At 38.0% G+C, this 12,252-nt stretch overlaps 1 protein-coding gene across 14 annotated transcripts in view; it reads right to left on the reverse strand.

The window, feature by feature from the left end:
• The window catches only part of CEP128 (centrosomal protein 128), a 449,614-nt gene that overhangs the window by 69,955 nt on the left and 367,407 nt on the right, over positions 1 to 12,252 (reverse strand). For 9 of the 14 annotated variants that reach the window (XM_063715658.1, XM_054530320.2, XM_054530324.2 and 6 more), the window contains one exon: positions 9,431 to 9,520. The exons of the other annotated variants lie outside the window; for them this stretch is intronic. In XM_063715658.1, coding sequence (XP_063571728.1) covers positions 9,431 to 9,520 — 90 coding nt within the window. The remainder of the gene's footprint in view (positions 1 to 9,430; positions 9,521 to 12,252) is intronic. 14 annotated transcript variants of the gene reach the window in all.

Below are 12,252 nucleotides of genomic sequence, written 5' to 3' on the forward strand. Positions count from 1 at the left end.
GTTAGGACTATAGGGTTTAAGAGTAAATGCTACAATTCTGGTACAGTTAATGAAAGGAATAGAACCTACCATTTTTGCAATGTTAAGATTATTTATAAGATGCAAAATGTTAGATTTAATTATATGAATCACAACTAGACAAGAGTAGTGATATAGACAAGGAATTAAGCACATATTCTAGCTCTTAATGAGGTATACAGCGAAAAATCTGGTCTCTACAACAAGGTGAAATTCAGACATATCTTCATCAATTAAAATAAATGAGTAAATCATTATTGAAAACAAGGCAGGAAAATAAAAGAGAAAGATACGGCACATGCAGCCAGTCCTGAGCCCAGATAGGCCTTCATTGTCTACAGCATCTTAGAACGTTTATAGAAGGACTGGCTTTAAAAGGGGTCATTGATAACAATGCATCAAAAGCTAAATGATTAAGAAAATGTTTGTATTCTCAACTCCATAGTTGTATTCTCAAGTCTTTCCAGAGGCGACATCTATAAACAGGAAGTCTTTACCAAATAAAGACTGACTCTGAGACAAAGCAGAGTGTGAAGATCTAAGAAAATGAAAAACCATCCTTTTTAAGGTGGATCGAGGCCATTTGCCTTTGTTTACTCTTATTTTAAGAACTGGAGGAGGTCAGGTGCAATGGCTTACGCCTGTAATCCCAGCACTTTGGGAGGCTCAGATGGACAGATCACATGAGGCCAGGAGTTCGAGACCAGCCTGGCCAACCTGGAGAAACCCTGTCTCTACTAAAAATTAAAAAGTAGCCAGGTGCGGTGCCACATGCCCGTAATCCCACCTACTCAGGACGCTGAGACAGGAGAATCGCCTGAACCCAGGAGTCAGAGATTTCAGTGAACTGAGATCATGCCACTGCACTCCAGCCTGGGCAACAGAGCAAGACTACATCTCAAAAAAATAAAAATAAAATAAAAGAACTAGAGGAAATATGCGGAATCTGGATTTTTAAAAATAAAATTAATTAATCATATAAAGAAGTGTAAAGGTAAATACTGAGTGTCAACTTGACTGTATACACGGATGCAGGGTGTTCATCCTGGGTGTGTCACCAAAGGAGATTAGCATTTTAGTCAGTGGGCTGAGGAAGGCAGACCCACCGTTAATCTGGTGGGCACAATCTAATCAGCTGCCAGTGAATATAAAGCAGGCAGAGAAATGTGAAAGGGGAGACTGGCCTAGCCTTCCAGCCTACATCTTTCTCCCGTGCTGGATGCTTCCTGCCGTCGAACGAACACTGAACTCCACGTTCTTCAGTTTTGGGGCTTGGACTGGCTCTCTTTGCTCCTCAGCTTGCAGACAGCCTATTGTGGGACCTTGTGATCGTGTAAGTTAATACTGAATAACTCCCCTTTATATATATCCTACTAATTCTGTCCCTCTAAGAGAACCCTGACTAATACAAGAAGTAAAGAGAGAAAAATGGTGCACAGAATGACTCAGCCCAGGTCTCTTGTGGTCCTGCAGGGACCCACATAGACCTATGACACTTAGAAACAGAATGAACTCAGCCCCTACTGGCATTTCTCAGTATCACATGAAATAGAGGGCTCACTTCTAAAGACTTCTGCAAACTAACTTCCAGCAATCAGACTGGGAAACAGTTGCACATTTCCACCCTGTAAACATTTGGCTATGTGGGCATGAGTTAAATGAATACATTATGCAAAATTAGCCCAAAGCAGACTGTTTCTAGCAATATAATCTGTTTAATTGCATTTTGTGGGCATACTTAAGAGGGCCTCACCCTTACTCTCATAATTTTCATAAAATAACTGCTATTTTGTTGGTGACTTGTATATTGTCACATTTGAGCACTTCATAATAAATGCGTATGATGCCTCAAGGGGGGCTTTGATCTATTGTTGCCAGGCATCTTATTCATTGTGCATCTGGGACAAAAACCATTCAGCAATACTTTAATATCCTTTGCAGATTGAACAGAACCTCATTAGATGCCTTATACAGACAGAAACAGCCTTTGGGCAGTATCATATTTATATGAACCATCTTGGAAGGCTGAAAATATTTACAGCCCTATTTGGGCCTTAAGTTTTCCCTATACCATGGGTTTGTGGGTTGCTATTAGTTAAGATTAACGTATTTTAAAAGCATACCTAGAACTGACTCGAAATAGGCGATTTCATATAATGTCAAAACAGAACAGAATTAAACTGTCTGTCCTAATTCATATCTTAGTGTTTAGCAGAGATAAACTGATAGCATTATAAGTTGTGTATGAGTATCTTCATTTTACTTAATTTTTTATTTTAAAGGAAATATGTGCCTAGTTTATGTGACTATTGACTCAAATGGTGAAGACAACTCCATTTTGTTGAAATATGAAGGTCTGTATATAGATATAGATATAGATATAGTTTTGTTTTGTTTTTGTTTTTTGTTTTCGTTTTCGTTTTTTTTGAGACAGAGTCTCGCTCTGTCACCCAGGCTGGAGTGCAGTGGCATGATCTCGACTCACTGCAAGCTCCGCCTCCAGGGTTCACGCCATTCTCCTGCCTCAGCTTCCCGAGTAGCTGGGACTACAGGTGCCCGCCACCATGCCCGGCTAATTTTTTTTATTTTTAGTAGAGATGGGGTTTCACCATGTTAGCCAGGATGGTCTCGATCTCCTGACCTCGTGATCCGCCCGCCTCGGCCTCCCAAAGTGCAATAAATAAATATATTTGAATCCACTTTAGTTATGTTTGTTTGCCTATAACCTACTCTATTCCAAAATGGTACTGGGATAGCTTTCAATAAAAAAACTGTATGTCAAAAAACATGAGGAAATTAGAGAAATAGAAAATTTAGTTTATTAACCTGACTTTCAATAATTCAATATGCCAATCGACAATAGCTAATAAGATACCAGCCACTGTAGTCAATTACTGATTTTGTCTAAATTATAGTTTTCAGTCTCAATTGTAGGCTGTAAATAAAGAGAAATTACTAGTCTTTATGAACTTCTTATTTGATTTTAAAATTTAAGAAATGCATTTTGAAAACTTAAGTGGTTATGGTTGACGCTGTTTTTGGTAAACAAAGTTATAGTTATATATCTTTATATAAAAAATTATGCTACTGTGTATCATTATTCTCAATGGAAAATAAGCCAACAACAGTGTAGCTTTTCTTTTCTTTTTTTTTTGGAGACAGGGTCTCCCTCTATCATTCAGGTTAGAGTGCAGTGTCACAATCAGAGCTTACTGAAGCCTATATCTTCCATGCTCAATTGATCCTCTCACCTCAGCCTCCCAAGTAGCTGGGAGTATAGGTGTGCACCACCACACCCAGCTAATTTTTTTTTTTTTACTTTTTGTAGAGATGGGATCTCACTATGTTACCCAGGGTGGTCTTGTACTCCTGGGCTCAAGCAATCCTCCTGCCCTCAAGCAATCCTCCTGCCTCGGCCTCCCCAGATGCTGGGATTACAGGCATGAACTACCACACCTGGGCCAATATTGTCAAAGCTTTGATGTGCTTCATGATTAAAAAAGAAAAAGCCAGTATATGTCCTAGAATGAACATATAATTACAACAAAATAAATTATATCTCCATAACCTCTCCCATTTTACCCAGAGCTGCCTTTGTAATTTTTTTCCCTTTTTCTTTAATCTATAATTTTCATTTAAACAGATTTAAGTTCAACCTGCAGGTTCATTACTCCACCCACCCCTCCAAACCACCAGTCCCTGAACCCCACTCTCAACACACTCCCAAGGCTTAAACCTGAAAAGAAAAGCATTGCTAGAACAATGAAAGGGTGTTAGGAGGTAGGAGAAGTAGACAGGGAAGACCACCCCCAGGAAGTAATGAAGATACTTCCATGCTATTTCAGATGGTTTTAAGAAATCAGTGGCTCTTATTTTTGTAGTAATAGACTTTGAGAGTCTAATAAAACTTGACATTCTCCCTAGGAAACTGTACATTATATGCAACACACATATGTAATTTTATACATACTTTTTGGAGTAATGCAGACTCTCTGAAGCCTACCCATGAGCCTCCAAGTCTTTTTTTTTGAGATGGAGTCTCACTCTGTCGCCCAGGCTGGAGTGCAGTGGCACAATCTCGGCTCACTGCAACCTCCACCTCCTGGATTTAAGTGATTCTCCTGTCTCAGGCTCCCGAGGAGCTGGGACTACAAGGCGCGTGCCACCACACCCAGCTAATTTTTTTGTATTTTTAGTAGAGACAGGGTTTCACTGTGTTAGCCAAGATGGTCTTGATCTCCTGACCTCGTGATCTGCCTGCCTTGGCCTCCCAAAGTGCTGGGACTACAGGCGTGAGTCACTGCGCCCAGCCCAACTCTTTTTACTCCAAATAAAAACACCTAAAATAAGACATAAGAATATCATAAAAATAAATTATTGTATTACACTAAATGTATTTATTTCCTCTTTATGAAACATGTCTAGATAAATAACCTCGGTAACAAAGAAATAAACAATTATGACTATAACTAAGGGCTCTTATAGGGCAGAAGTAAAAACGTAAAATTCTAAGTGGGAGTGAAGGGTTAAACAAAAAACAAAGGAAAATTTTTCTTCAAATACTTGGAAGAAAAGAGTTTTCTGGGAAAAAGCCTGTTTTGTTGCTACTGTTTATATGTGATTGGATAGTCCCTTTTCTATTATTCCTTAGTTCTAAGAAAGGGAAAGTTTATGAAACACCTAAATTGACATAAATATTTTTAAAAATGTTTACTCTTAATGACTGTACATGTAGTCACTGCATAGACACTGAATTACAATGGAGGGGTGCTAATAGCTGTTCTTACCAATAAGTGAATATTACACTTTCTAAGTAAAAAGAATGTGGCTAGACATCATGTTTTAATTTGTTCTGGGTTTGACAGATCAGGTAAGGAGAAGCCATATGATACAGGCTTCCCTCAATATACAAATTATTTTGGGGGAAGCCTAAAGCACATATACTATAAAAAGATGTATTTTAACTTTTGAGGTTAATGAGGTTTTGAAACTGCCTTTGCAAAATTATAACTGAGGAAATTATGACAGTGACAGACGTTAAACCTAACCGACTCTATCTTGCTTCTTTCTAACCCTTAAGCTGTCCTTGTTAATTCCTGAGTGTAGGCTGAACTAACGTTGGGAAGGAATTCAGTTCATGGTTTGACTCTGAAACAAAATTGATAACCGCCCTTTCCCGAAAAGACCTGCTTCTTGCCTGGGGTCCAGTCTGCCTTTGCAGGACTAACAAATTAGCTACAAGATTAGAAATTTAGGGCAGGCGCAGTGGCTCACGCCTGTAATTCCAGCACTTTGGGAGGCTGAGGTGGGTGGATCACCTGAGGTCTGGAGTCTGAGACCAGCCTGGCTAACATGGCGAAACCCTGTCCCTACTAAAACTACGCAAATTAGTTGGGCATGGTGGCAGGCACCTGTAATCCCAGCTACTAGTGAGGCTGAGGCGGGAGAATCGCTTGAACCCAGGAGGTGGAGGTTGCAGTGAGCCAAGATCACACCATTGCACTCCAGCCTGGGCAACAGGAGCGAAACTCCGTCTCAAAAAAAAAAAAAAAAAAAAAGAAAAGAAAAGAAAAAAGAAATTACAATTTAGGGGTCATGCAGCCTCTGGCTTCCAGAGTCTGAACCTCCCCAAATTGCTCCTGGGGATAACATCATTATTGCAAAACCTAAGATCAGTGCTTGAGATAGTTTGCAGACCCTGCACTGGATGGATCAGCTGACACCACCCACACCAGTAATCTGGCCCAACAAGTTCTGCCATCCCACCCAAAAACAGAAGACGTTAAGATAACCTAACTTTAACCCCTTATGATTCCATCTCCAACCTGACCAATCTGCACTCTCCACTTCCCAAGTTTTTAAGCAGGGGCTTGCCAAATTACCTTTAAAAACTCTGGTCCCCGAATGCTTGGGGAGACTGATTTGAGTAATAAAACTCCAGTCTCCTGCACAGTTGGCTCTGCGTGAATTACTCTTTCGCCATTGCAATTCCCCTGTCTTGATAAATAGGCTCTATCTAAACAGCTGGCAAGGTGAACCCATTGGGTGGATACAGTTTGTAACTAGCCTTAAGCTGTATATATTCATTTGCTACCACAATGAAGTGTACTTTAGAATTCAGGAATGGACCAAGGCACATTCATTAGTATCACTGGAGATGAGCAAATATTTGTAGGCTGTTAGGAAATGAGCATTAAATGGATCATTTGTTATCAGAATATCTAATCATTAAAAGTTTATTTAATTCAGCTGAGCTAATCAGCCACATCGATTCATCCATCACATCTCAGAGATGAATTAGAAACTTACAGGTCTAAATAATAAGAATTCTTCTGCCTCTGGTGAGTACAGTTGAAAGGTGTAGTGACTTTATTTTATCATAATAATGCAGCATTTTCCAAGAATGCTTTAAATATATCATTAGCATATGAAAAAGCATAACACTGGCATAAAAACGTAACAAGAGTCTTCTATCTTTTCCACATCTTAGAAGCTTGAAGAGTATAGAATAATTCTGGCAACTTCTCTGGGACTTAGGGACCATGATGGACATATACTTTTCAAAAAGAAAAACCCACACTGAGGACTCCCTACCATCACTATTGTAAAATACAAAGCCTGTCTTCTGGAAGAAAAATCCACTCAGCTTCACCCAAAGAGACCACTGCCTGGCGTTCTTCCTTCCAATGTCAACTCTGTTTAATCCACACTCACATTTTACCTGCTACTTCCTAAATAAACCCTATAGAATGAAATACAAATATATATATATTTTCTCCTCAGCATTTCCCCATGACAATCCATTACATTTTAAAAATTTGTCAGTCATTTAAAATAATTAAAAGAGCTAGAAGTCATTTTATTTGAAATTATTTGAATACATTTAAAATAGTATTCTTTGCCAAACTTTAAGAAAATGAAAAGGGAAAGACTTTGATTAATCATCACACACAAAAGGTCAGCATTTCATACACTGATTTAAAATAAATTAAAACAAAATTGAGATAAAAATCACTATCTCAGTGTAGCAACATCAAAAAAAGCTTTAAAATATAGCATAAGTTGGCTTTGAATATACCAAATGCATCTGTGATTTATATATAAAATTGTATGCTATCTATTAAAAGTCAGTGAAAGAAGTTAGTCTATACATCAAATACTCCAGGATGGGTGGCATTGGAGCAGCTTGCACTGGTTTCCCAATCATCCTGTGTTCACTGTAACCATCATTAGATACCTGTAGTCAATTTCTGTTAATTCATTTCACTGGCTGCTTATGTGCCTTTTCAAACAACCTACTTCAGCATCTAAAATAACACATATTGAAGAAAACAAAACAGCGAGGCTTAAAGATTTTGTCTGAAAAGTTGTCAAGAAAAAAAAAAAAAACCAACATTTTGACTGAGGAAGAAAAGCCAATTTAAAGTGATACGTCATGTTCTAGCCTACAGGGAAGCCCAGTAATGGTCCTTGTTGCCTGATTTTCAACCTGGGTGTGAGAAATCTCTGATAGAACCAGAAGCAGAAACAATCACAGGATTTAAAAACAGACTCAAGGTGGGTGATCCACATTTCCAATATGTTCTGTCATTTACTACTATTGCCTTGACAGAGACCTGAGGGCAGCCAGTTGTTCTTCTGTAGCTTTCTTCTGCTGTGTTCTCTGGTGAGTGTTTTAGTTTGTGGTTTTATTATGAGGAGATTACTGACCATTATACTTCAGTTTTGACATTGTTCAGGAAAGGCTGCGGTTGTATTTATATTGAAGTGGGGTATGTGTATGGGTTTGTGGGGTGAAAAATACAAGTGGGGAAAAGAAAGAAGATGAAGAGAAAGATACAGAAATGGGGGTCTATTGGTTTGTTGGGACAGATTTCAGACCGGAAAATACAGCCTGAGAGGCAAGGTAGGGTTTTATTTAAAATCTCTATACATACTTCTAGTTAGCTGTATGAAACTGACACCAAAAATTCTGAGACTACCCTTTAAATTTCAAATCACAAAGCAAAGCTATGAGCTTTCTTTTCCTTATTTTCCTTTAAAATAATCATTTCAAGATTCTTCCTTTAAAGCACAACGTAATGTGGTACATAGGTGTGTGCTACAGAATATCACTACAGACAAAATGAAGGGCAAGAGACAGAATTATCGTTCTCCAGGGACTGTCAAATTCTCCAGTGAAACTCCTCGTAACAGGTAACAAAGGTGAGTGACATCTGGACTGGAGAACAACTAAAGATTATTTGCAGATAAAATAAAAACTATGATGGTGGCTAGGGGCAATGCAAAGGACAACCAGTGCAATTTCAGATGCTGACTGTCCCCACAAAGAGATGGAGAAAGAGGAATTGAGGAGTACCAGGAGAAGGCCAACAACTCAGAAACCAGCACACCATGTATTTTTCAAGGATTTACATTAAAAAATAGTACATGCCAGTTGTGAGGTTAGTCATATATCAATGGAATATGCCCTGAACTCCTATGCAATCATATACAAGAATGATTATGGCATAATTTACGAGCAGGCTTGTGTCATGCAGAACTTGTGGAAAATAAGAGGGTATGCTTTCATTTTCAGGTACACAAAGGGTTGTGTATCTGACTGCCACTGAATATAGCTGGTCTAATGAGACTCCCTGAGGCTGACATCTCCTTTGTTTCCCCGAAGGGCACATATCTCCTAGGCTTCTAGGTGAAAAAGTTTACAGAGAAACCCATATAACCACAGAATCCTTCCTCCCACGCTGTGTTCTCCTGAGTCTTCAAATTACAGCACTGGATTGTTGACTATCATGCATGTCACACAGCTGAGTCATTAAATGCTACAAGTAAATAGTCCACCTTTGGAATTAATGACTTACCTTTGGGCAATTCCAGTAATCCACATCATAATTTACATGCAGAGTCATTTACAGGAACTAATGCACAAGGAACATTGTAATGGAGACTCTTTCTTGCCCGTCACTCCCATATTCTTTGTGTGCTTCTGTGTTCAGTTACCTCTCAGCATTCTACACTAGAGGGGCTGCTGATGAGGATGATCAACATCGAAGCAGAAAGTCTTAAACTAATACAATAGCTGAGATGGGGTAGCTTTTTCTTGCTTCTTAATTCAGTTTGACTGAGATTAAAACTATTATTAATCTCCATTTCCCAACACACACGCACAGGTAAGAAGGAAAATGTAGTTAAAGAATTTAAAGTAACCAGATTATCTGCCCTCTGATTATCATTGGTGCACTCTTCTTTCTAAGAACGTGGGAAAAAAAAAACCAACAACTAAGTTTTTAGCTGCACTTCTGGGAAGCATACATGAAGGCTGACTTATCCTATATGCACTAAAATAAAGCAGATGTATGTTAACTATTCAGTCCCAAATATCCTAAATATTCCTACCTATGAAATACTTAACTGCTTTTTCTTCAAATTGAGCTTCACTCTGATTTCTCATTGCAGTCTGACTAGCATCTTCCCAAGGTGGAAGTTTAAACAGTAGCTTCGGCTGTTTGAGAGAGATGTGAGTTATGAAAAAGAGTTGGAAAGCTCTATTATCTTAAAGTAATTGAAAATATTATAAATAGTAATAGCTATAAAAACAGCACTAATTTGACTATAATAATTTCAAACAAATTTCTAAATTTCTGCATTTAGAGAAAATAATATGATGCAGTACTTTTAAAATGGTCCCCAAATAATTCCTTACCCAAATTAAAGTCACAAATTTTAGGGACATTATTACTTTAAATCTAAAACATTTTACTTTTCAGGACTATAAATAAAGAGTAGTGATTTAGCCCAAAGCGTCCTCAACTGTATTGCTTTCAAAATCATCCCTGGAAGTAAGTGATCGTAAATTCCAAAGTCTATGAAATGAAGGAATAAATTGGATGAGAGTTTGTTAATAGCCTCACCTGGGCAGTTTTCACTGGTAATGACAGCTATCTCAGCATTCACAACCTTACCTGTGGATAATGGAATGCTGATACAGTGTGGTTGTAGGAGTTCAGAAAAGTCTGATTACTCAAAATTATACTTTCTTTCCATTTACCAAATTATTTCAAATTCTACCAACAGAAATTTATTCTTTGAGGAAGAACTCAAAAAATTATTCTTATTAGACTCTCCCTATGCCAGTTAACAGTTAAACTAGTTCATTCTAAAGCAGGGGTAAGCACAGTCCAGGCAGGCACCTGTTTTTATAGGCCCATGAACTGAAAGTGGTCTTTACATGTTTATTTGGTTGAAAACAATCAAAGCAAGAATAATACTGCATAACATAAAAATACTCTAGACAGGTTGGTCAGCTTACATCCCTACGAAGAGGTAACATTTGAGCTGAAACCTAAAAGAAGGAAATGAGCCAGCCACTGAAAGAGCTAAAGGAAAAGTATTACCGAGAAGCAGATGCAGAGATCCTGGGATAGGAATGGGTTTCCTTAATTTTAAGAACAAAAGGGACACTGGTAAGTGTTATGGCTATTAATGAAAACATCCCTTTATATTACTAGTACCATAAAAATCAAAACTATTTATTGTAAGTTTAATTGCCAAAACTGCATTGGGTACTTTTAACATATGTTCTTTTTATTTATTTATTTATTTGAGATGAAGTCTTGCTCTGTTGCCCAGGCTGGAATTCAGTGGCACAATCTTGGCTCACTGTAACCTCTGCCTCCTGGGTTCAAGCGATTCCCCTGCCTCAGCCTCCTTAGTAGCTGGGACTACAGATGCGCGTCACCACGCCCGGCTAATTTTTTGTGTTTTAGTAGAGATGAGGTTTTACCATGTTGGCCAGGATGGTCTTGATCTCCTGACCTGGGGATCCGCTCGCCTCGGCCTCCCGAAGTGCTGGGATTACAGGCGTGAGTCACCGTGCCCGGCCCATATGTTCTTATTTTTAATGTTCACGAAAACTTCCAGTAGGAGGATATCATTAATTTCACTCATTTAAAGTCAGGAACATAGACTTCAAACACATTAAGTGTGTTGAAGTCCACGTTGTGATTAAATGTGGGGGTTGGGGGAGGCTGGTCTGTAATCCAGCTCCATCTGACTCAAAACAGTCTATACTAACCTCAAAAACAAATTAAAAATCGTGAGTGTGCGTGTGTGTGTGTGTATTTTTTCTACTTAACAGCCCAGCAAATGGAAGTAATGGAAATATCATATGCATACAGTGAGGTTTTATGAGCAAATAGACAATAAATTCTTTTTTTTATTAGCATCAGGGCGACTTTGGGGTTTTGCATGGTAGAGGTTAGGGGATGCACTGGGTAACTGCCCTGGAGTCTCTTCCTTAAAGTATGCCAAAACAGACTTCCAGAACCTCATTTTTAACAGACATTAGGTAACAGTGTAATAAAACATACTATATCAATAAAATTTAATGCCCAAATAAAAAAAATTATTTGTATACATTTTTATATTTATTTCACTAGATAATAAAGGGGCTATTATATTGTTGCCATATGCCTTTTCTAAGTAAGTTGCAACTCCTTACTTATTCTGGGTCTGACATCAGGGCAGCTGAAGCACATGCAGCCAATACCACTGGGGAAACAGCACAAGAAAGGATTGAGGAAAGCAAAGACCTAAACTTAATTAGCTGTAATATTGTGCAGCTAAATCACACCTATATTGTGCTGGTCCCCTAGATTTTTTTGGATCTGGACCGCAGGGGTTAGATTCATCACTGAGACCATATCTGGCCTCTGTGCTTCAATCCCTGTTTCAGTCGTGACCAATTTATTAGTTATTTTCTCACAGTGAAATAAGAACTAGGGATTTCTATTACAACCAGAATGTAGTAAAGGCATGGAATCTCTTATAGGTACTATTTTCTATTTTACTTTATGGGCAAATACAGAAATATTGCTAACAGACATTACATGTTATTTATTAACATGCTAATAAGCCTTCACACATTTAAAAGTAAACATTAAACTTCTAACAAATTAAATCTAGAATAGTACGTGTAATGCAGAGACTCTGGAAAAGGAATGCACTTTAGAATCAATTTTTAAAAAGTAAAATAATAATCAACTGATTATAATAAAAGTAAAAAGTATAAGAGGAGATGCTTATTAGTCATTTTTCCAGCTCATTTTAGTTTTATCACTTTTTGCACAATTTAAAATTTATGGAAACGTTCTAATGTTGCCTTTAATTTTTTTGCCAGAATATTTTGAACTTGGTTGAAAACTGAAATTGATGAAGAAGGGAAAAAAGTGGAAG

The sequence above is a fragment of the Pongo abelii genome, chromosome 15 (genome assembly GCF_028885655.2).
Source record: "Pongo abelii isolate AG06213 chromosome 15, NHGRI_mPonAbe1-v2.0_pri, whole genome shotgun sequence".
In the NCBI taxonomy this organism is placed as follows: Eukaryota; Metazoa; Chordata; class Mammalia; order Primates; family Hominidae; genus Pongo; species Pongo abelii.